General features: G+C 34.8%; 1 protein-coding gene across 9 annotated transcripts in view; it reads right to left on the minus strand.

The window, feature by feature from the left end:
• Nucleotides 1–22365, minus strand: part of Alms1 (ALMS1 centrosome and basal body associated protein) — a 189806-nt gene that overhangs the window by 76396 nt on the left and 91045 nt on the right. For 8 of the 9 annotated variants that reach the window (XR_013428866.1, XR_013428868.1, XR_013428867.1 and 5 more), the window contains exons 11-12: nucleotides 17508–19306; nucleotides 184–422 (exon numbers count right to left, since the gene is read on the minus strand). Coding sequence is in view for 6 of the 9 variants with exons in the window: in XM_078029017.1 (XP_077885143.1) it covers nucleotides 184–422; nucleotides 17508–19306 (2038 nt within the window). In the remaining 3 variants the exon portion in view is untranslated. Of the gene's footprint in view, nucleotides 1–183; nucleotides 16324–17507; nucleotides 19307–22365 lie in introns of those variants that run through there. The other variant, XM_078029020.1, reaches the window with a different exon arrangement.

Raw genomic sequence — 22365 nt, forward strand, 5'->3', positions numbered from 1 at the left:
AAAGTAGTAAATCATATTCTTTTCAAAGCTATATAAATAAAAGATGGATATAATAATCATGTGGCTCCTAATTCTTAAATTAAAATTAAGTTTAAGAACCAGGAAGACAAATATCATAAATTTCTAAGGTAATCACATGTAAAAGTTGAGAAAATGACCTACAATGCAATCATATTCTCTTACCATCTGTGCCACGAGAAGTAGTAATTTGTTGCACTGAAGATGATGAAGCAAACTTGACAGGACCTTTCAGTGGATTTTTAGTATGTGGCTCTAGAATTTTACTTCCATGATCTTCAGCATTAATAAAAATCTCAGATGAAAACATGGTCTTTTCTGGGCTTTCTGTTGTTATCTGAGTGACCGCATCAGATGATAACTTTTCAGAGGCAAATAACGAGGTCTTACTCTGTTCTGGTGAACTGAACAAAAAAGAGGATTATAGCAGGTCAAATCCTTAGTCAGGAAAATTTAAGTAGTTACAAGAAATATTTTGTGAACACAATAATCTCAAATGCTATTAAGGTAGTTATACCATTCACTTTATCAAATACATGTTAAAATGTAATCACGTGTGTTTTTAATTAAATATATATATATATATGTACTAGGGATTAAATATAGGGGTGCTTAACCACTGAGCCATATCCCCAGACCTTTTTTATATTTTATTTAGAGACAGGATCTCACTAAGTTGCTTAGGGCCTCACTAATTTGCTGAGGCTGGCTTTGAACCCATGATCCTCCTGTCTCAGCCTCTTGAGCTGCTGGTATTACAGGCATGTGCCAACGTGCCTGGCTTTAATTTTATTTTAAAACCTAATCTTAATTTATAATGCCATTATGTAATTTAACAAAGGAAATGGAACTTTTCATTTGAAGTGAATATAATTCATTTATTTATTTTTAATTGTAAGATTAGGGCATCATGCTAAAAGCCTAGGAATACAAAGATGAAGAAGAAACAGATCCTACCCTCAAGTGGTTTATGTGTCAATGGGCAGAGGGGGGAGAAGAGGGGAATCAGAAGTTTTCAATAGCAAATATATTAAGATTATAGAGAATTCATATTAAAACAATAGATTACATAAACAATTGAATAAATAACTAGGAAGAACAGACAAATTTTGCTTAAGAATTTCAAATAACCAAAGGAGGTAAAAGCTTACTCTATCTTCCCCCTTGGGTACAGACAGAATTTAGTGACTAGATTTCAAAAGAAGAGAATGTTAAGAGTAGCTTCACAGTGGAGAAACCTAGCAAAACATTGCCTTATCCAATTTAGCAAAGTTAACATCATCAGTAATGATATGTGGATATCATATTCTCCATATGATGTAAGAGAAGCATATTTCATCTTTGTAGTATTCTTTCCCTAAACCTAAAAAAAAAATAAATAAAAAACAATTTAATCAAGAGAAAAACATTAGCCAAACCCAACAGGAGCTGCTATCTACAAAATTTCTCACTAGTACTCCTCAAAACTTCCAAGTTCATGAAAAACAAGGAAGAATACCATATACCACAAGTGGCTAAGATTAACAACTGTCTATCTCCATCTGGACTGCTGTGACAAAATCCCATATGCTATGTGGTTTCAGAAATTTATTGCTCATGGTTCTAGAGTCTGAAAAGTCCAAGACCAGGGCAATGACAGATTTTGTGCTTACTGACTACACTCTGTTTGGTTCATAGATGGCACCTTCTCATCATGTCCTAACATAGAAGAAAAGAACAGACAGCTTTCTGGGGTTTCTTTTGTAAGAATGCTAACTCAAACTGAAGAAACACCATCAGCCTAATTTCAGAGGTTCCCCTGTTAAATCATTACTTTAGAGGACTGGGCTCAGTATACTAATTTAGAGAGGGCACAGGCATTCAGACCACAGCAACCACAGTATGGAATGTGACATTACCAGACGAGGTTTTGGAACAGAAAAAGAAAATTAATGGACAAACAGGTGAAATGTAATTAAAGCCTGCAAGTTAGTTAAAACAACATATAAATGTTGGTGTCTTACCTTTGTCAAATATACTATGACAATGTAAGATATTAACAGAAAAAAAAAACAAGGAAAAGGCTATAGAGGGCTCTATTTTGTGTCTTTTCTATAAATCTAAAATTATTCAAAAAAATTTTAAAAATCTGTACAAAAAGAGGGAATAATATTGTACAGTATTAGAACAATATTAAGAATAGAGCAAGCTGGGCATGGTGGTGCACACCTGTAATTCCAGAGACTTGGGAGGCTGAAGTAGAAGGATTTCAAGTTCGAGGATAGCTTCAGCAACTTAGTGAGACCCTGTCTCAAAATAAAAATAAAAAGGGCTGGGGATGTGGCTTAGTGTTTAAGCTCACCTAGGTTCAATCCCCTGTTTAAAAAGAGAAAAAATTCATAAAAACAAAATATTTTTAATCTCTACTCTGTGCCTAATATACACTAACTGAAAAGGATAATGGTGAAAAAAGAAAAAAACTTGACCAATCTCTTTTGCACACAGAATGTAAAAATCCCAAACAAAATGTTGTGTGTGCGTATTATGTGCTTGCTTGTTCTATTACTGTATACACATCCACCCAGATGTGTGTAAGCGAATTCATACAAGATAGTTTTACCAGAGGAATACAAGGAGAGTTAACATTAAAAAAAAAGCAATCAATGCGATTCACCACATCAATAAAGGAGAAAACACATTATGACCATACCAACATAGGAAGAAATAGAATTTAATAAAACTTAATAGTTATGCACCATCATATTTAATAGCAAAATACTAAGAATGTTCCCTGTGAAGTTCGGAGCAAACAAGGATACCAATTCTCACCATGTATTTTAGTTAAGGAGATAAATAATATTTGCAGGAGGCAGGAAAAAAGAAATAGATGTATATGAATAAAGAAGGAAGAATAATTTCTTTTCATATTTCATACAATGTGTGCACAGAAAATCCAAAATAATTTATATTCAGCTTAGAGTATAAGTAAATTCTGGAAAGATAAAACATCAAATTTTTAAAAAGTCACTAAATTTTTCTTATCAGAAAAGTAAATTAAAATCTAAAAAAAGTCATATGCAGTATCATAAAAATATCAAATTCTTAATAAGTCTAATAAGAGATATAAGAATTCTATTAATACAGAGAGAAATTAAAGGTTATCTGAAAAGGACACTTCCACTTCAAGTAAGTACATAACAGGGTAAAATAGGCAGCCACAGGCCATCACTCCTACTGCAACAAACAAAACTGAATACATTACAAAAAATCAGAGTTTAAAAAAGCCATAGAGCTATAGAAGCAATCGAGAAATATTACCATATTGCTAATTAACATGCTAGAGAGACATATTTTTGATACTTTTAGGTAGGGATTTGGTAATAAACAGACATACTCCACTCAGAAAGAAAAATCGCTAGAGTTTTGATTAAATCTGAGTTGGTATAATGAAGTGGAAATCTAGAGGAATACTCAGCTGACTTCTCAATAACACATTTTTGAGTGCTTTGGTGGAACAGAAGGCTGAGAGATTAATCCAAAACAACAAGAATAGTCTAGGCACTAGAAGAATTCTAGTCCCACTAGATCAAAAGGCCATTGGCAAACATATATCTGGCCTCCCCTTAAAAATACATCTACCAAATGCAGAAGCTAGTCCAAAATAAGGAGGAAGAAAGGGAAAGACAAGAAAGAGGAATTCCATCAAAATTAAAGAAAGATCAGTGCAGTAGAAGAAGGGGATTAAGTGGGAGGGAAGGAGGACAGGATAAGGGAAGAATAGTGGAATGAATCTGGTCTAACCTAGGTATCTATATGAACATATCACAGTGTTTCCCAACTTTATGTATAACCACAAGGCACTACTTTAAAAAAAAAAAAACCTTAAATAAATAGCAGATCAGAATAGAAGGAAAGGAACAGGGAAGAAAAGAAGGAAGGAGAGAGGAAAAGGGGTGGTATCAGAGACTGAATTAAAGCAAATTATATTCCATGCTTTTATAATTATGCCAAAATAAAAACTAAGGTTCATGTAACTTAAAACAACTAATAAAAGTACAAAAACAAACAAAATACATCTACCAGATTTAAGTAACACTGAGGAGAGCTTTGAAAAACATCATCCTCTGTCAAAAGTGCCAATACCAAGAAAGGGACTGGGGTCAGAAAACACTTGCAATAGTAAGAGTGCTTATGAGACGAAGTTCCATTGAGTAAAATTTAACTGCAACAAAAACCTAGCAGGTCTTCCCTTATAACATTTACCATATTCTAAAGCTGTGAAGAGTAAAGAATCTAAAGAGCTAAGTCTAAACAACTGAGAGACTTAACTGAGAGTTTCACAATTTTTAAAAGAATTAAAGATATGTTGGGCACAAAGGAAAAATCCAGAAAATCCACCAATCAGGAAAAATAATGGGATAGAATAAGTGAACTAAAACTCCAACACAACTCGAACAATCCTTGAAGTGATTGAACTGATTAAGATACCCTAACTAATTAACAGAGAAAAGGTTATATACTCTCTGGTGGAAAAGTAATACCCTTAGATTCTACAACTCTCTTGTTTACAATGTCTAGCACATCAAAAAATATAAAATTTATGAAGCAGGAAAAAGTCACCAAAACTAGAGGGAAAAAAAAAACAGTAAGAAAAACTGATTTAGGAAAGATTCTAATACTGTAGCTAGCACAGAACAACTTTAAAATTATTATTAAAATATTAAGAGCAAAAAATATGGGGGGAAACAGGTGAAAATGTGGAGAATCTTAACAAAAAAATGGAACAAAAATGAATCAAGGTGTCTGAAATCAACTGATTTAATGGTTTTAGTAGCAAACAGACACAATGAAAAACAAATTACAGATTTCCCTCCTTATCTTCAGTTTCTCATTCTACAGTTTATTACCTGCAGTCAACTGGAGTCTGAAAATATTACATAACATATTTAGAGAGGCCACATTCACATAATTTTCATTATATTATATTGTAAAAATTGTTCCATTTCATTATTAGTAATTAACAATTTCTTGTTGTGCCCAATTTATAAATTAGACATTGTTACAGATATCAAAAGTCTAAGTACAAGCTATGAGTAGTGGCACACATCTGGAATCCTAGAAATTTGGGAGGTTGAAGCTCTAAATACCTTAATGAGAACCTGTCTCAAAAAGTAAAGTAAAAAGGGCTGGAGATGTAGCGCAGTAGTCAAGTGAGAACAAGGCAAGATGTCTGCTCTTACTGACTTTATTTGAAATTGTATTCAATATCCTACCCAGTGCATTAGATGAGAAAAAGAAAACAAAAGGCAAGAAAATTGGAAAGGACAGAGTAAATCTGGCAATGTGACTGTCGACAAAGAATTGATTTATTAACTGAGGGCAACCAAATATTAACATGGTACCTCTGAAGTCTTACAGAGAAAGACTTCTTAGGGAAGCTACAGAATATGAAATATAGGATATATAGGTATGTCTCAACCATTGTAATTATTGCCTTGACTAAATTTCCTAATGCTCACTGTCTGAGAACTAGAAAATGCAAATTTTAAAATGTCATATACAAGAGTCTCAACAAATAGAAATAAATTTTTTAAAAAAGATGTACAAGACCTATATACACTGAAAATTACACGTCACTGAGAGACATTAAAGAAGACTTAAATGAGAATAAAAATAATGATAATGTCCATGCATGGGAAGACCCAATATTATTAAAATGTCAGTAATTCCCACAATGATCTATATTTTCAATGCAATTTCAAACAAAATACCATTACACTTTTGTTGAGAAACTAAAAAATCTACTCTAAAATTTATATAGAAACACAAAAGTCTTAAAATAGAAAAACAATTTTGAAAATAAAAACAAAATTGGAGAATACAAATTGATTTCAAGACTTTGAAAAAATTACAACAAAGATATGATAGGAGGGACATAAAAGTAAATAGAACAAAGGAACAGAATAGAAACTCCCAAAATAAACTCACATATAATACCAACTGATTTTGACAAGAAAATCAACTTAATTTGGTAAGAAAATAATCATTTTTCAAAAATGGTGCTAGAATATACATATGGAAGAAAATGATATTCAACTGTGAAACTTATACCATATTCAAAACTTAATTTGAAACTGATCATAGACTATAGCTTAAACTATAGCAATTCTAGATGAAAACAGAAGAAAATTTTCATAACACTCAACATTTCCTTAGGACATGAAAAGAGCACTAACCATACAAAAAATAATCAAACCAGATTTTAACAAAATTAAAATTTTCTGTTCTTCAAAGGATACCATTAAGAAAATTAAAATCAAATTACATATTATAAGTAAATATTCATAGTACACAGAGGATTTGTACCTGTAATATATACAAATTTCTTATAATAATGAAAGAAACAATCCAACAGACAAAAGTAAACAAATACTTCTTAAGTAACAAACTTTTTTTGACACTCAGAATAACTACATTAAAAATATCTAGAAATAATAAGTGTTGGGAGAGTATGTAGAGTAAATGGAACTTGCATATGTTGCTGATGGGAACAACAAAAAGTTTATATAACTCTAGTTCCAGTTCCAGGTAAGTATAACTCATGACATCTCTCCCTCTGAATGCACAGCAGCTACAAACCTAGACAGACTATGTGAAGCAGTTATTGAAAGGATGGAAAAATAACAGGAGCAGACAGATTGGGGAAGATTATAAAGCTTAGAAGTATCAAAATGAAGATGATTTCACCATCATTTTTGCATCTTTTGGTATGACTCACCTGAATTCAATACAGCCTACAATCTGGAAGAGAGTATTAGCACAGACACAAAGACCCCCCCCCAGGCAGATCCAAGATGGTGGGCCAGAGGGAGGCAGCTCTGGGACTCAAGTAGTGAGAAAATTGCTTCTCAGGTCACGTGCATGTCCAGGACTCCAGGCCTCAGCGTCAGAGTAGGTCTCCCAACTACTTGCCCACACAGGACTAGCATCAGCATCTGCACAGAACTTTCAGCAACCTACCCAAGCAGAAATCACAGAGGCCGCTCCCATGCAGAATAGCTGGCAGTTCTGGCTGCCACTCCCAAGAGAAACTCCATCTACCAACAAGGGGCTCCCCCAGTCACTGCCATCTTGGGACTCTGCAGCAGCGGCGATAGTCCCCTACGCAGAGTAGCCTGCCTGCACCTGAAAACTTCACACAGCCTCTGAAGTCAGCCAACAGCCACACACTGCACACTACAGAGCTCATCTCTAAAATCACCATTCAAAGCCATCGCCTAGCTCCCCCAACCCCACTCAACATCTCATCACTGAAAGCAGGTGCCTCCATCTTGGGTCACCTTCATCGCCATCTTTGGGGGGGGGGCAACTCCAGTTGGAACTCCAGCTGACCAGGTACCCAGTTTCTAACTTCCCCCTCTCCTCAGTAGCCACTAGCCAGGCACAGTGACAACCGGTTACCTTCACCACCCTGAGCACAGAGATACCAGCTAACAACTGACGACCCTACCTATTAGATGAGAAGGGAAGCAGGAAAGATACTGATCTCCAACCAAAACAATGCCTGTTTCTTCATTCAAGATTCTTTTTTGTTTTTACTTTTTTCCTTTTCTTCCACCAATTTCTCTACTTTAACATTTTTTATTTTTCTTAATATATAATGTGTTTTATGTAAATTACTGTCTTCCCACTTACTTTTATACCCAAAATTACTTCCTCTTTCTTCTCCTGCTATTAATCATCTTCTTTAGATTTCCTTTTCACACTTCCTAAGATATAATAACTCTATATCCTCATCTCCTAACTCCTCAGCATAGCATCCTACTCCTCACCCCAGGTTCTTTGTCCTCCATCAGAAACTGTAAACCCTTTTACAAACCTACTGAGTGTATTGTAGATAATAATTGAATTCACCATTTCTGTACATTGTGACCAAACTGTAAAAGTCTTAATAGCAAACCTTTGTTTTCAGGATGTATATTGTTTATATTGGGATCTGTTAACATTGTCCTTCACCTCAAAGGAGAAGTATTGGAATTCTACAGGGGCACTATAAACCTATAGGGTAAAAACGATAATACCTTGGATCCACAGTACTAGAAGGGAAGATACATAAGCAATATGAAAAGACAAGGGAAGAAAGTGCCCCAAACAAATCAAGATACCACATTATTAAAACCCATGGCCAGCACAGAAGAAATGACAGAGAAGGAGTTCAAGATGTACACAATTTAAAAGTTCTGTGAATTAAAGGATGCTATAAGAGAGCAAATATAGGCAGCAAAAGATCATTTTGAAAAGGAGCTACATAAACAAACACAGGAAGCAAAGATTACTTCAATAAGGAAATAGAGGTTCTGAAAAAAAACAAACAAACATTCTTGAAATGAAAAAAAAAATAAACCAAATTAAAAGTTCAATTGAAAGTATCACCAACATATCAGACCATTTGGAAGACAGGACCTCAGACAACGAAGACAAAATATATAATCTTGAAAAGAATGTAGACCACACAGTGAAAATGCTAAGGAACCATGAACAGAGCATTCAAGAAATATGGGATAGCATAAAAAGACCAAATTTAAGAGTTATTGGGATAGAGGAAGGCATAGAGGTCCAAACCAAATCTATTCAATGAAATAATTTCAGAAAAATTTCCAAAAATGAAGAATGAACTTGGAAAACCAAATCCAAGAGGCTTACAGGATGCCAAATGTACAAAATAACCACAGATCTACACCAAAGCACATTATAATGAAAATGCCTAACACATAGAATAAGGAGAGAATATTAAAAGCCATGAGAGAAAGGAATCAGATTACATATAGGGGGAAACCAATTAGATTATGTGCAGACTTTTCAACTCAGACCCTGAAAGCTAGAAGATCCTGGAACATATATCAAGCTCCAAAAGAAAATGGATGCCAACCAAGAATCTTATATCCAGCAAAATTAATCTTTAGATTTGATGATGAAATAAAAACCTTCCATGATAAACAAAAGTAAAAATAATTTACAACCAGAAAGCCTGCACTACAGAACATTCTCGGCAAAATATTGCATGAAGAGAAATTGTTTGAAAAACAACAATGAAAATCAGCAAAGGAGGTTATTACACTAAAGAAAAAGCTAATCAAAGGAGAAATCAAGTTAAATATCAAAAATAAACAAAATTGGCTGGAATACAAATCATGTCTCAATAATTACCTTGAATGTTAATGGCCTACACTAACCAATCAAAAGACATAGACTGGCAGACTGGATTTTTAAAAAAGACCCAACAATATGCTACCTCCAAGAGACTCATCTCATAGGAAAAGACATCCACACCATAAAGGCAAAAGGTTGGGAAAAATCATACCACTCACATGAACTGTGGAAGCAAGCAGGGGTTTCCATCCTCATATCAAACAAAGTAGACTTCAAGCCAAAGTAAAGCGAAAGGAATAAAGAAGGATATTTCATACTTCTTAAAGGAATCATTCATCAACAAGACATAACAACAATAAATTTATATGCCCCAAACAATGGAGCCATCTACATTCATCAAACAAATTCTTCTCAACTTTAAGAGTCAAATACACCACAACACAATAATTTTGGGTAAATTAAACACACCTCTTTCACCACTGGATAGATCTTCCAAACAAAATCTAAACAAATAAACTACAGAAGTCAATAATACAATCAATAACTTAGACTTGGGGGCTGGGACTGTAGCTCAGTGGTAAAGCGCTCGCCTAGCACGGGCAGGGCCCAGGTTTGATCCTCAGCACCATACAAAAATAAAGGTATTGTGTTGTGAACATCTACACCTAAAAAAAATTTAAAAATAAATAAATAACTTAGACTTAACTGACATATATAGAAATATTTCATCCTTCAATGAATGAATTCACTTTCTTCTCAGCAGCACATGGATCCTTCTCTAAAATAGATCATATACTATGCCACAAAGCAACTCATAGCAGATATAAAAAAGTAGAGATACTACCCTACACTCTATCAGATCATAATGTAATGAAATTAGAAATCAATGATAAAATAAAAAATAAAAGCTACTCCAACACCAGGAGACTAAATAATATGCTACTGAATGAACAATGGGTTGCAAAAGACATCGGAGGTTAAAAAATTCTTAGAGGTGAAATGAGAACACAGATACAGTGTGTCCAAATCTCTGGGACACTACGAAAGCAGTATTAAGAGGAAAGTTCATTGCATGGAGTTCATTCCTTAAAAGAAGAAAAAGTCAACAAATAAATGACTTGAGGTTACATCTCAAAGCCCTAGAAAAAGAAGAAAAAATCAACATCAAGAGCAGTAGAAGACAGGAAATAATTAAATCAGAGTGAAATCAAAGAAACTGAAACAAAAAAAAAATTCACAAAAGAATTGACAAAATAAAAAGTTGGTTCTTTGAAAAAATAAATAAAATTAACAAACCCTTAGCCATGCTAACGAAGAGGAGAGAAAACTCAAATTACTATCATACATGATGAAAAAGGAAATATCACAACAGTCACTAAAGAAATATAGAAGATAATTAGAAATTATTTTGAAAACTTGTACTCCAATAAGATATAAAATATTAAAGGCATTTACAAATTTCTAGAGCCATATGATTTGCCCAAATTGAATCAGGATGATATATACAATTTAAACAGATCAATTTTAAGCAATGAAATAGAAGACACCATCAGAAGCCTACCAACCAAGAAAAGCCCAGGACCAGATGGATACATAGCCGAGTTTTACAAGACCTTTAAAGAAGAACTAATATCAATACTCTTCAATTTATTTCAGGAAATAGAAAAAGAGGGGGCACTTCCAAACTCATTCTATGAGGCCAATACCACCCTGATTCCAAAACCAGGCAAAGACAACTCAAAGAAAGAAAACTTCAGACCAATATCTCAAATGATCATAGATGCAAAAAACTCTGGCAAATTGAATACAAAAACGTATCAAAAAGATAGTACACCACAATCAAGTGGGGTTCATCCCAGAGATATAAGGGTGGTTCAATATATGGATTTCAATAAATGTAATTCATTGCATCAACAGACTTAAAGATAAGAACCATATGATCATCTCAATTGATGCAGAAAAAGCATTTGACAAAATACAGCAACCCTTCATGTTCAAAATACTACAAAAACTAGGGAAAAACAGGAACATATCTCAACATTATAAAAGCTATCTATGCTAAGCCCCAGGCCAATATCATTCTAAGTGGAGAAAAATTGAAAGCATTCCCTCTGAAAACTGGAATAAGACAGGGATGCCCCCTTTCACCATTTCTATTTAACATATTTCTTGAAACTCTAGTCAGAGCAATTAGAAATTAAAGGATATGGATAGGAAAAGAAGAACTCAAATTATCCCTATTTCCTGATGATATGATTCTATTCATAGAAAACACCCAAAAAAATCCACCACAAAACTTCTAGAACTAATAAATGAATTCAGCAAAGTAGCAGGATAGAAAACCAACACCCATAAATCAAAGGCATTTCTGTACATTAGTGACAACTCCTCTGAAAGAGAAACTAGGAAAACTATCCCATTTACAATAGCCTTAAAAAAATTAAAATACTGGGACTCAACCTAACAAAAGAGGTGAAAGACCTCTACAATGAAAACTACAGAACACTAACGAAAGAAATTAAAGAAGACCTTAGAAGATGGAAAGGTCTCTGTCGTTCTTGGATAGACAGAATTAATATTGTCAAAATGATCATACTACCAAAAGCATTATATAGATTTAATGCAGTTCCAATCAAAATTCCAATGGCATTCCTCATAGAAGTAGAAAAGGCAACCATGAAATTCATCTGGAAAAATTAGAGATCCAGAATAGCCAAAGCAATTCTTAGCAAGAAGAGTAAAGCAGGTGGCATCACAATACCAGACTTTAAACTATACTACAAAGCAATAGTAACAAAAATGGCATAGTGCTGGTACCAAAACAGACTGGTAGACCAATGGTACAGAATAGAGGACACAGAGACTAACCTACATAATTACAGTTATCTTATATTAGACAAAGGTGCCAAAAACATACATTGGAGAAAACTGGAAATCCATGTGCAACAAAATGAAATTAAACCCCTATCTCTCACCATGCACAAAACTCAACTCAAAGTGGATCAAAGACCTAGGAATTAAACCAGAGACCCTGCATCTAATAGAAGAAAAAAGTAGGCCCAAATCTCTATCATATTGGATTAGTCCCCTACTTCCTTAATAAGAGTCCTATAGTCCAAAAATTAAAATCAAGAATTAATAAATGGGATGGATTGAAATTAAAAATCTTCTCAGCAAAAGAAACAATCAGTGAGGTGAATAGAGGGCCTACAACTTGGGAGCAAATTTTTACCACTTGCACATCAGATAGAGCACTAATTTCTAGGGTAAATTAGAACTCAAAGAGCTAAACACCAGAAAAACAAATAACCCAATCAATATATAGCTAAGGAACTGAACAGACACTTCTAAGAAGGTGATATACAATCAATCAACAAATATATGAAAAAATGTTCACCATCTGTAGCAATTAGAGAAATGCAAATCAAAACTACTTTAAGATTTCATCACTCCAGTCAGGATGGCAGCTATTAAGAATACAAACAACTGGGCTGGTGATCTGGTTCAATGATAGAGTGCTTGCCCAGCACGCATGAGGCACTGGGTTCGATCCTTAGCACTGCATAAAAATGAAATAAAGATATTGAGTGTCCACCTACAACTAAAAAAAATTATTTAAAAAAATAGAAACAACATAAGTGTTGGCAAGGATGTAGAGGAAAAGGCATACTCATACATTGCTGATGGGATTGCAAAATGGTGCAGCCAATATGGAAAGCAGTATGGAGATTCCTTGGAGAACCGAGAATGGAACCACTTTTTGATCCAGCTATCCCACTCCTTAGTCTATACCCAAAGGTCTTAAAAACAGCATACTACAGAGACACAGCCATATCAATATTACTGTAGCACAATTCACAATAGTTTAACTGTGGAACCAACCTAGATGCCCTTCAATAGATGAATGGATAAAGAAAATGTGGTATATATACACAATGGAATATTACTCAGCAATAAAAAAGAATAAAATCACAGCATTTGCAGGTAAATGGATGGAGTTGGAGAATATAATGCTAAGTGACATTAGCGAATCCCCAAAAAACAAATGGTGAATGTTTTCTCTGATATAAGGAGGCTGATCATAACGGGGTTGAGATGGGAAGCAAGGGAAGATTAGACGAACTCTAGATAAGGCAAAGGGATGAGAGGGAAAAGGAGGGGGCCATGGGAGTAGAAATGAGGGTGGAATGAGATGGACATCATTACTCTAAGTACGAAGACACAAATGGTGTAAATGCACTTTGTATACAACCAGAGGTATAAAAAATTGTGCTTTATATGTGTAATATGAATTATAATGCATTCTGCTTTCATATATATAACAAATTAGAATAAAAATTTTAAAAAGAAAGACTCCCAGGCAAATTCCTCCAGTTTCTGCTTGAGGAGTAGGAGAAGAGTCAGAAATCCTTTTTTCCTTTTCTCTCTTTTTTCTTTTTTTTTTTTTTCTGTTCAATTTAGCCTCAGTGCCCAAGTAATTCCATGGTGGCAATGGTACAGCAGCAATATAAATAATGAGAGCCTAAAATTCTGAGGGAGGTAAACCTTACTCTTCTACCAGAAGAAATGTTGTCTCAAAGTGAGGCAAATCCATGTGGGTTTGTCTCCCTCTGTTCTGTGCCACTTGGCCTTGACACAAAACAGTATCAGGAAGAACACATAGAAGTAAAACAAGCCTTTGCTCTGACCTGACCAAGAAAGATAAGGCTCAAAGGCTGTTTGCAATTTTTAACCCAGCTTGGTTAATTCTTTGCTGAAACAAAAACATCAACAATGTTTATGGGACTTAAATAACTGTCATTTCATAATATAATACTATGAAATACAATTCTAAGTTACTCAGCATATGAGGAATCAGAAAAATCTCAACTCACATGGGAAAAGACAATAAATCAATGCTGGGATGAAGGAGATGTTAGTACAAAAACTCTATAAAGCAGTTATTATAATATGCCTCAAGTAAAAGCCAATGCCCTTGAAGCATATGAAAAGGTATTTATAATAACTAGCCTTTAGGAAAATGCAAATCAAGATACCACTGTTTAACTACAAAATCGCTAATATCTATTGACAGTACCACAGGTTGACAAGAATGTAAAGTAACTAGAATGTCCACATATTTCCATGAAGATGCAAAATTATAAGACCATACCAGAAAAAAATCTTCCCAAGTATCCTAGAGAAACAAAAACCTATACATGAATGTTTATAGAAGCTAAAAATTTAGTGGCCCCAAACAGGAAGTAAGTCAAATATTTCTCAGTGCTTAAATGGAACTATGATAGTCAGTACAATGGAATTATAATTTAAAGGAACAATAAAAGCAATGATATTCCTTTTAATAAGGCAACAAAAAGGAACAAACAATGGATTCATGCAAGATTAATCTTAAATGCATTTTGCAAAATGAAAGAAGTCAGATCCAAAAGGTTGCTATGTATTTTATGAGTCCACTTATATGAGAAGGCAAAACTATTGAGAAGAAAATAGACCAGGGATTGCCAAGGTTCATAAGAGGGATTCTCTATAAAGGGGATGGCATGGGAGAATTTTTGGATTAATGCAACTGCTTTATTTGGAACTGGATCAATGGATATAACTGCATACCACAAAAAAAAAAGAAAATGAAGTTTGCAGCATGTACATTTTAAGGTTAAGCAGGATGTAACCATAAAGCATTTGATAAATGCTTTATGTTATGATGTTATCATAGGATATTAACATAAGAGTAAACTTCAATAAAATCCAGAATGGGTAAAACCTCTAAAATAAGATATCTCTCAATAATCTCTACCTCTTGGTATTCATGCCCAGAATCAGAATGTGAGCTAGATATAGTGATTCATTTCAATTGGAAGCAAAGTAGCAAAGATAAGGTTAGATTTCAAAAAGGCTGGCTTTCATCTTGGCACCCTCTCTTGTTCTTTTACCTGTTCACTCTAAGGGAAGTTTATAAATTTAGATGTCATATTGTGAGTTGCCTTAAATAGACAAGAAACTAACATCTGTGGCCAAGCAACTGAGTGATCTGGGAAATATACCCTCTTACTCAAACCTTGAGATGAGACCAGAGTTGCAGCCACTACCTTATTTGCAACCTTGTAAAACAATGGGAGCCAAAAGATCTAGCTAAGCTATGCCTAGATTTCTGACCTGTAGAAACTGGGAGGTTTACTGCTTTAAGCTGCTTCATTTCAAGGTAAAATGTTATGCAGAAATAGATAACTAATATAGGAATTTAATGTACTATTTATGCAACTCTTCTGTAAATCCAAAATTAACTCAAATTTTAAAAATTTAAAAATATTTTGCACATATATACACATACTTTTATGCATCTCTCTATACAGATACATGTGTGTACAGTTTTTATTACTTATGAACTCTGTAGTTGACACATCCAGTTTCAAATGCCAACTCCAACACAGAATGGCCATATGATGATATTGAATTAAATCAATTTCTCTATGTCCCAACTTGTTAAGTAATAATATTTCTCTCTGATCATTATAATAAGATGAATATTCACTATAAAGCCTGACATTTATTACATTATGAACAAATGGCATTACTATCAGTTATAAATATGTTTATAATAATTTATTATTTTTCTCATTTATAACTTTATCTGATTTTCAAGGAATTCAGTTCCAATAACTGGGCATTTAAACTTTGAAGGGCTTAAACACTGTACATGAAATCGTCTAACCTTTAATTTTTAAACATTTTTAAAAAGAAAGAAAGAAAGAAAGAAAAAGAGGTGTGGTGGTGCACAACTCTACTCCCAGTGACTCAGGAGACTGAGGCACAAGGACTGCAAGATGGAAGCCATTCTCAGCAACTTAGTGAGGCCCTAAGCAACTTAGCAAGACCCCGTCTAAAAATAAAAATGAAATGAAAATAAAATTGAAATGAAATAAAATAAAATAAAATTACCCCCCCACACATACCCAAAGTTTTAAAATAACTATAGCCTCCCAATACTTAAAATACTGAAACCAGAGACTGGCCTTGTTTTTGTGCTCCAATCCAATTCTCAATCACTTGCAGATCAGTAAGGAACCTTTCAGTTTTCCAACCCCGTTTCCACCACCATTCACATGTGAGTGCCAAAGATATGAAATGACTTGTCCAAGATCATGGCTAGAAGAACGGTTGGAAGTAGTGTTCAAGATTCTGACAGACAATAGAATGTAGGGAAGTAAGCTGTTGCTTTAACAGACTGTTTTCTTTCTTCTTCTTTTTCTTGGTAACAGTATTGAATCCAGGAACACTCTATCACTGAGCTACATCCCCAGCCCTTTTTCACATTTTATTTTGAGACAGGGTCTCACTAACTTGCCCAGGCTCTAGCTGGACTTGAACTTTGATCCTCCTGTTTCAACCTCCCAAGTAGCTGGGATCACAGAAGTGCACCACCATGCCAACTATCAGACTGCATTTGAATGCCCATCCTCTTCCTTACAGACAGCTTCACTTGGCCCAAGTAGCAATGTCAGTGTCTCAGTTTCCCAGTGAGTAAATAGGGGTACCTACTTTACAGGGTCATAATGAGGACTAAAGGAGACAGTAAAAAAAAGACTCTCATCGCAATGACTACCACATAAGGATTTTGAATAAACATTTTTCCCTTCCTTCTTTCCAAGCAAAGTGCTCTCTGGTGTGCTGCTGTATGTATGTTTATATTATGCCCAACCATACGGCATAAACATACAGGAAATTCTTTTTAGTCATATTGTAAAAGACTTTTTAAGGTAAAAACTGAATGATGATAAAAATTAGGCTGAATAAGATAAATCTAATACATTTATTGCTGAATTGGGTTTCCTTTCCCACATTTACAATGTGGCGAGCACATTATGTTGACAGGCATACTGGTGATGTTAGTCTTACATCATCTCACTGAAGTGGTTATCTGCCATTGTTCACCACTGTAAAGTTTTCTTTTTTTTCTTTTTAAATGCTAAACATTTGAGGGAAATTATGAAAATGAATCAAATTGAGAAGAGGGAGACACAAAGAGAAAGCATGCACACACACACATGCAACCTCCCAAAAATCTTCAGGATAATCTCCAATATGGGGGAAAAAAGGTAAATGGTCAAGATTATTTTGAAAGTAATTCAATTTTGTCTTACACTTGATGTCAAGTCTTACCAAAAGACCTTTGAAAGTATAAACATATTACCATCACATGTTGTTGCTTATTTACATAATTCTTGAAAGACTTCTAGCAGATTAGTCAGATACAACCTCCCTTAAAAAAAATCAGTCTCTTCCCCAAGAGAATTACATTTGCTTAAGTATTTTAAACCCTTTATCACAAATTCCATCAGCTTGCTTGTTATCACAAGACTCACCGATCTGCAGATACCGGAGTCCCCTCTGGTTTGGAATATCCTTCCAAATCTGAAATGTTCACTTGTATTTGCCTTGAGGTTACTATCTGGCTATTCTGAGAAGGTATGGCTTTCAAGTCCTGAGTAATAGTATTACTATCTGGAAGAGGAGACTGTACAACTTGGAAGTCCAGTGGTGATTTAGGTCCTAGAAAACCTAAAGATTCTTGATTTTGTGCTATAGGTTTACTAGCCAATAACTTGGAGGTTGATTCCAATGATCTTGAAGATATAGTTTGTAGGTCAGAGTTAAACTCACTATTCATCCTTGTTTTAGAAGCAGAATCCAAAGAATGAAATCTTTTATCTAAGGTTCCACTATCCAACTTGGAAGGAGTCTTGGGGCACAGAGTTATACGAACACATGAAAGTGCTTTTCTATTTGAAGGTGGAGTAGATGCAGATGTTTCTAAGGTATAGTGATCGGGGGCAGATTGGGAGACTGAATTGACTTCAACATTTATCATACTAGTAATGTGTGATTTAGGTGTATGTTGATTTTTTTCTACTACACAATCCTGACCTTGAGAAAAGGGGAAATGGTGCTTTCTCATGTGGTCATCTACACCTAGGGGTCTGCTTTGATGTTGTTCAAGACAAACGGGAGAAGGAAGGTCTGAAGCTATATAATCCTGACCCTGAGAAAAGAGAGAATGGCTTTCTCTCATCTCATGATCTACACGTGGGGCATTGCTTTGTTTAAAGAGTTCTTGCTGTTCAAGAAAAATGCAAGAAGGAATGTCTGGACAAAGGCAAGAATGGTGTTTTTTCATATGGTGATCTGCATGTGGGGCTTTGCTTTTTTCAAAGAGTTCTCGTTGTTCAAGAAAAATGTGCGAAGGAAGATCTGCAGTTTTGGTTACATTCTTCTCTTTTATTCCCAGTGTGGAACTTGGTCTGCCCATACTAATGTGGGTATGGTTATCAGAAAACTGAATTTCCTTGAATGTATAATTTGCACTGGTACTGGGCTCAGAATGACTGACATTAAAATCTGATCTTTCTAAGAGTGCTTCCTCTCGATGAGAAGGCTCAAAATCAACAAATAATTTTTCGTTTTGCCTACCTTTTTCTGCTAAAAAGGTCACAGCTTTATGTGGTGAATGACTAAGCATTTTATATGATGAAGGGGAAGAGGTTTTCTGTTTAAAATCTCTAGAATTTTGCTCTTCAGTGATATGAGAATTAAATACCCCCATAGATGCTCCAGTATACTGGCTACCTTCAGTAACACCAACCTTAAAAACAGAGGAATCTGAAATGCATTGAGAATGTCGGTGAGATGAAAAAGTGATGGAGGTAGTAAACTGTTTCATGGGTTCTGGGGGCGGTATTAGTGATGAAGAAGGAAATTCCACTTCTTTAGGTGGCACACAAGCAGGTTCTACTTCTACTAATTCTGACAGCCAAGGGTCCATATTCTCACGGAATGGCATTCGAAGGCCCTTGCTAATTTTGAAGTCATCAGATATAAGTGGGGAATGACTTTGTAACTGCAAGGAATTCCAAACTTTCAAATGGGGGTTGTTCTGGTCTAGGGATTTGGAAAAATTGATGTGCCTGGTTCTCCACGATGATGGGCTCTGTCGTCCTCTGATCATTTCTGAGGATTCAGCAGATGTAAAAACACAAGGATGGTCTTCCAGTTGTGGTTGTTCAGCAGTAAGAGTCCTGAAACATCCTTTTTCATGGCTCTCAATAATAATGTGACTACATACAGCTTCAGGTGTGCATCCTATTCCCCGTGGACTCTGTGATCCCTAGAAGATATAAGTAGGTTCTTTAAGTAGTCTACATAGTTAGTTGTATACTATACTAATCAGTTTTCTATCCAGATCAGGATATGACCATAAAAGTCTTATCATTATTTTATAATAAAAAAGGTCAAAGAACACAGTAAAAAAAAAAAAATGACAGTTAACTATAGAATAAAATGACTCATAACCAAGACCACCCAATAGAGTTCTTCTAAAAAATCTACTAGAGTACTAGAACAAAAACTACTATTGTCCCCCAGTATATATTCTCACTTTCTTCCTTATAGTAATAGAAGTCACCCAAACTTTTGTTGACATATAGCCACCAAACTGAAGATGTTTCTTGTTTCTTTTGAAGCTAGTTTTGATCATATAACTAAGTTTAATTCAATGGGATATGATCAAAAGTGTTAAGTGCAACTTCTGCTTCTTGTCCTTAAAATCCAGTTCTTGACCTCCAAGTGTTTCCACTACCATCACCATTACCATCACCATTTGATACCTAAATATGGGAATGCCTGGAACAACCATGGAAGACATGCATAAGGATAGCCAGTTTAAGATGACCTCAGGGAACACAGTTTATTTCCCTAACCTGGACTATGACATTAAAGAAAAATGAAACTCTACCTTATTTAAGCCATTCAACCCTCATTGGAGTTTATTTTGGGCTATTACAGAGGCCTGAGCTACACCTACTATTATGCCCCCAAGAGCAAGAAAAACCTTTTGCTGGGGCAAAATGCCCCAGCAAAAATGCCCAAAGCTATCATAAATATAAAATTTCTTTGAGGTTTCTGTGGTTTACCTAGAAAGGTACTATAATCTGTATTAAGAATTGTAATGTAAAAAATAAATAAATAAAATTTTTTTTAAAGAAAGATACTATACTTTGGCATTCCATTTGATGATATAGTATATTTCATTTCATATGCAAATATTTTAAATTATGATGCCTTTTCCCACAGATGGAGTGGATGAATTTTTCCATATTTCTCCTTCTAAGTAGACCTAAATACTCTGGACATTATATGATACCAATTTAAGAAGAATTGAAAGAAGCATAGAAGGAGGCAGACAAGCTAGGGATCCTGGGACTTGAGGATGATTTGGTGGTGAGATCCCCGAGTTTTCTTTTTGTCTCATATATACAGATTTGGGGCAACAAGGAACAATAGACACAGACAAAAGCCCTACAAAAATCTGCTCTCACAGCTAAAAATCCAGGAAAGATATGGCAAAGCAAGACAGAAAACCTTTAGAAAATAATTGCTGTACTCCTATCACCACAGGAAAAAAACAAAACAAAAAACTCCAGCCCAACCTACATAAACTCTAGCAAAATCCAAGTAAGAAACCAAGACTTCCACTCTTGCAAAATTAAAATGAGGCATCCCAATACCCAGGCCAGGGTGTTATGAGAAAAGATCAAGCAGAAAACAGGACTTATTCATCCCTACTGACTGATAATGAGCTAATCCTCCCCCATGGTATCAGTGAAATCCATGTGGGGAGCCTGGACTTTGATTCCTACTCAGCACTATCACGTGCCCCTCCTCTTTCCCAACTACAGGCTAGAAGAAAATATTTGCAAACCTCATATCCAATACAGGACTGGTATTTAACATTCATAAAGAACTCAAAACTCATTAGGGGGGCTGGGACTAGTTCAGGGTAGAGTGATTGTCTAGCATATGCAAAGCTCTGGGTTCAATCCTCAGCACCACAAACAAAGCTCAACAGATAAGAACAAAAAAAGGGGGGGGGAGTTCTAATTAGAAAACGGGCAAAACACACAGAGACATTTCACTAAATAAGACACAAAGAAATGAGGATATGAAAAAATGTTCAACACTAGAAACCAATAAGAAAATATGAATTAAAACCCCTATAAAGCAAGCCGATCAAGACGGCTAAAATTAAAAATAGTGACAATATCAATCCTGTTGAGAATGTGGAATAAGCAAATCATTCATATTCTTCTGTTCGGAATGTAAAAATGGCATAGCCACCCTGAAAAATGGGGCAGCTGTTTGCACTCATGGACATGTATTCCACAGAAACAAAGATACGTTCACACAAAAACATGCACATGAATTTTACAGCAGTTTTATTTGTAAAGCCAAAAAAATAAAAAATAAATGGGAAAACCACCAAGATGTTCTTCAGTAAGTGAAAATTTAAGCTCTGGTATATACTTATCACAAAATATTACACAACAATAAAAAGGAGAAACTTCTGATAAACAGAACAACCTAGATGAATGTCCAGAAAATTATTTTGGATTCTGAATAATTCAAAGAATTATTCGGTATGAAAGAAGCCAACATACAAAAAAAATTGTATGGTGTATGATTTCATTTATATGACACTATTGAAATTATAAAATTATAGAATGGGAAACAGATCAGAGGTTGCCAGTGGTTAAGAAAGGGTGGATGGTGAGAGAAACAGATGCAGCTATTGTAAAGCAACTAGAGGCAACCTTGTGGCAAGGTAAATGTTCACTATCCTGATTATTTTAGCCTCAATATCATGACTGTGATATATGACTAGGTATGCAAAATGTTATATTCCAGATCATTTCTTTAAAACTGCATGTGAATCTACAATTATTTAAAAACAAAACATTGAAGCTGTGTGGTGCACACATATAAACCAAATAACTCAGAGGGTGAAGCAAGAATATTGCAAATTGAGGCCAGCCTCAGAAATTCAGTGATACTCTGTCTCAAGAAAAAGACTGGGAAAAGTTCAGCAGTAAAGCACTCCTTAGTACTGGGGGAAAAAAAAAAAAAGCTGTTGTCTTAAAACAAAAACAAATCTGTTAAATACTACTGGATCAAATACTTTTAAAAATACCATTTTTAATCTGCAGCTTATTATCTTGACATATCACTGGAACACAAATACATCAACCTGAGAATAGATTTATACTCAATGGCCTATCTATCTCCCCCCAAGACATCTCTTAAGCTTTCATAATAAACACATTTCGTAATAAATTTACCATTTTTAAATTACATATAGAACTATATATAACGTGTGTATGTATGTATGTT

Source organism: Ictidomys tridecemlineatus, chromosome 12, assembly GCF_052094955.1.
Source record: "Ictidomys tridecemlineatus isolate mIctTri1 chromosome 12, mIctTri1.hap1, whole genome shotgun sequence".
NCBI lineage: Eukaryota > Metazoa > Chordata > Mammalia > Rodentia > Sciuridae > Ictidomys > Ictidomys tridecemlineatus.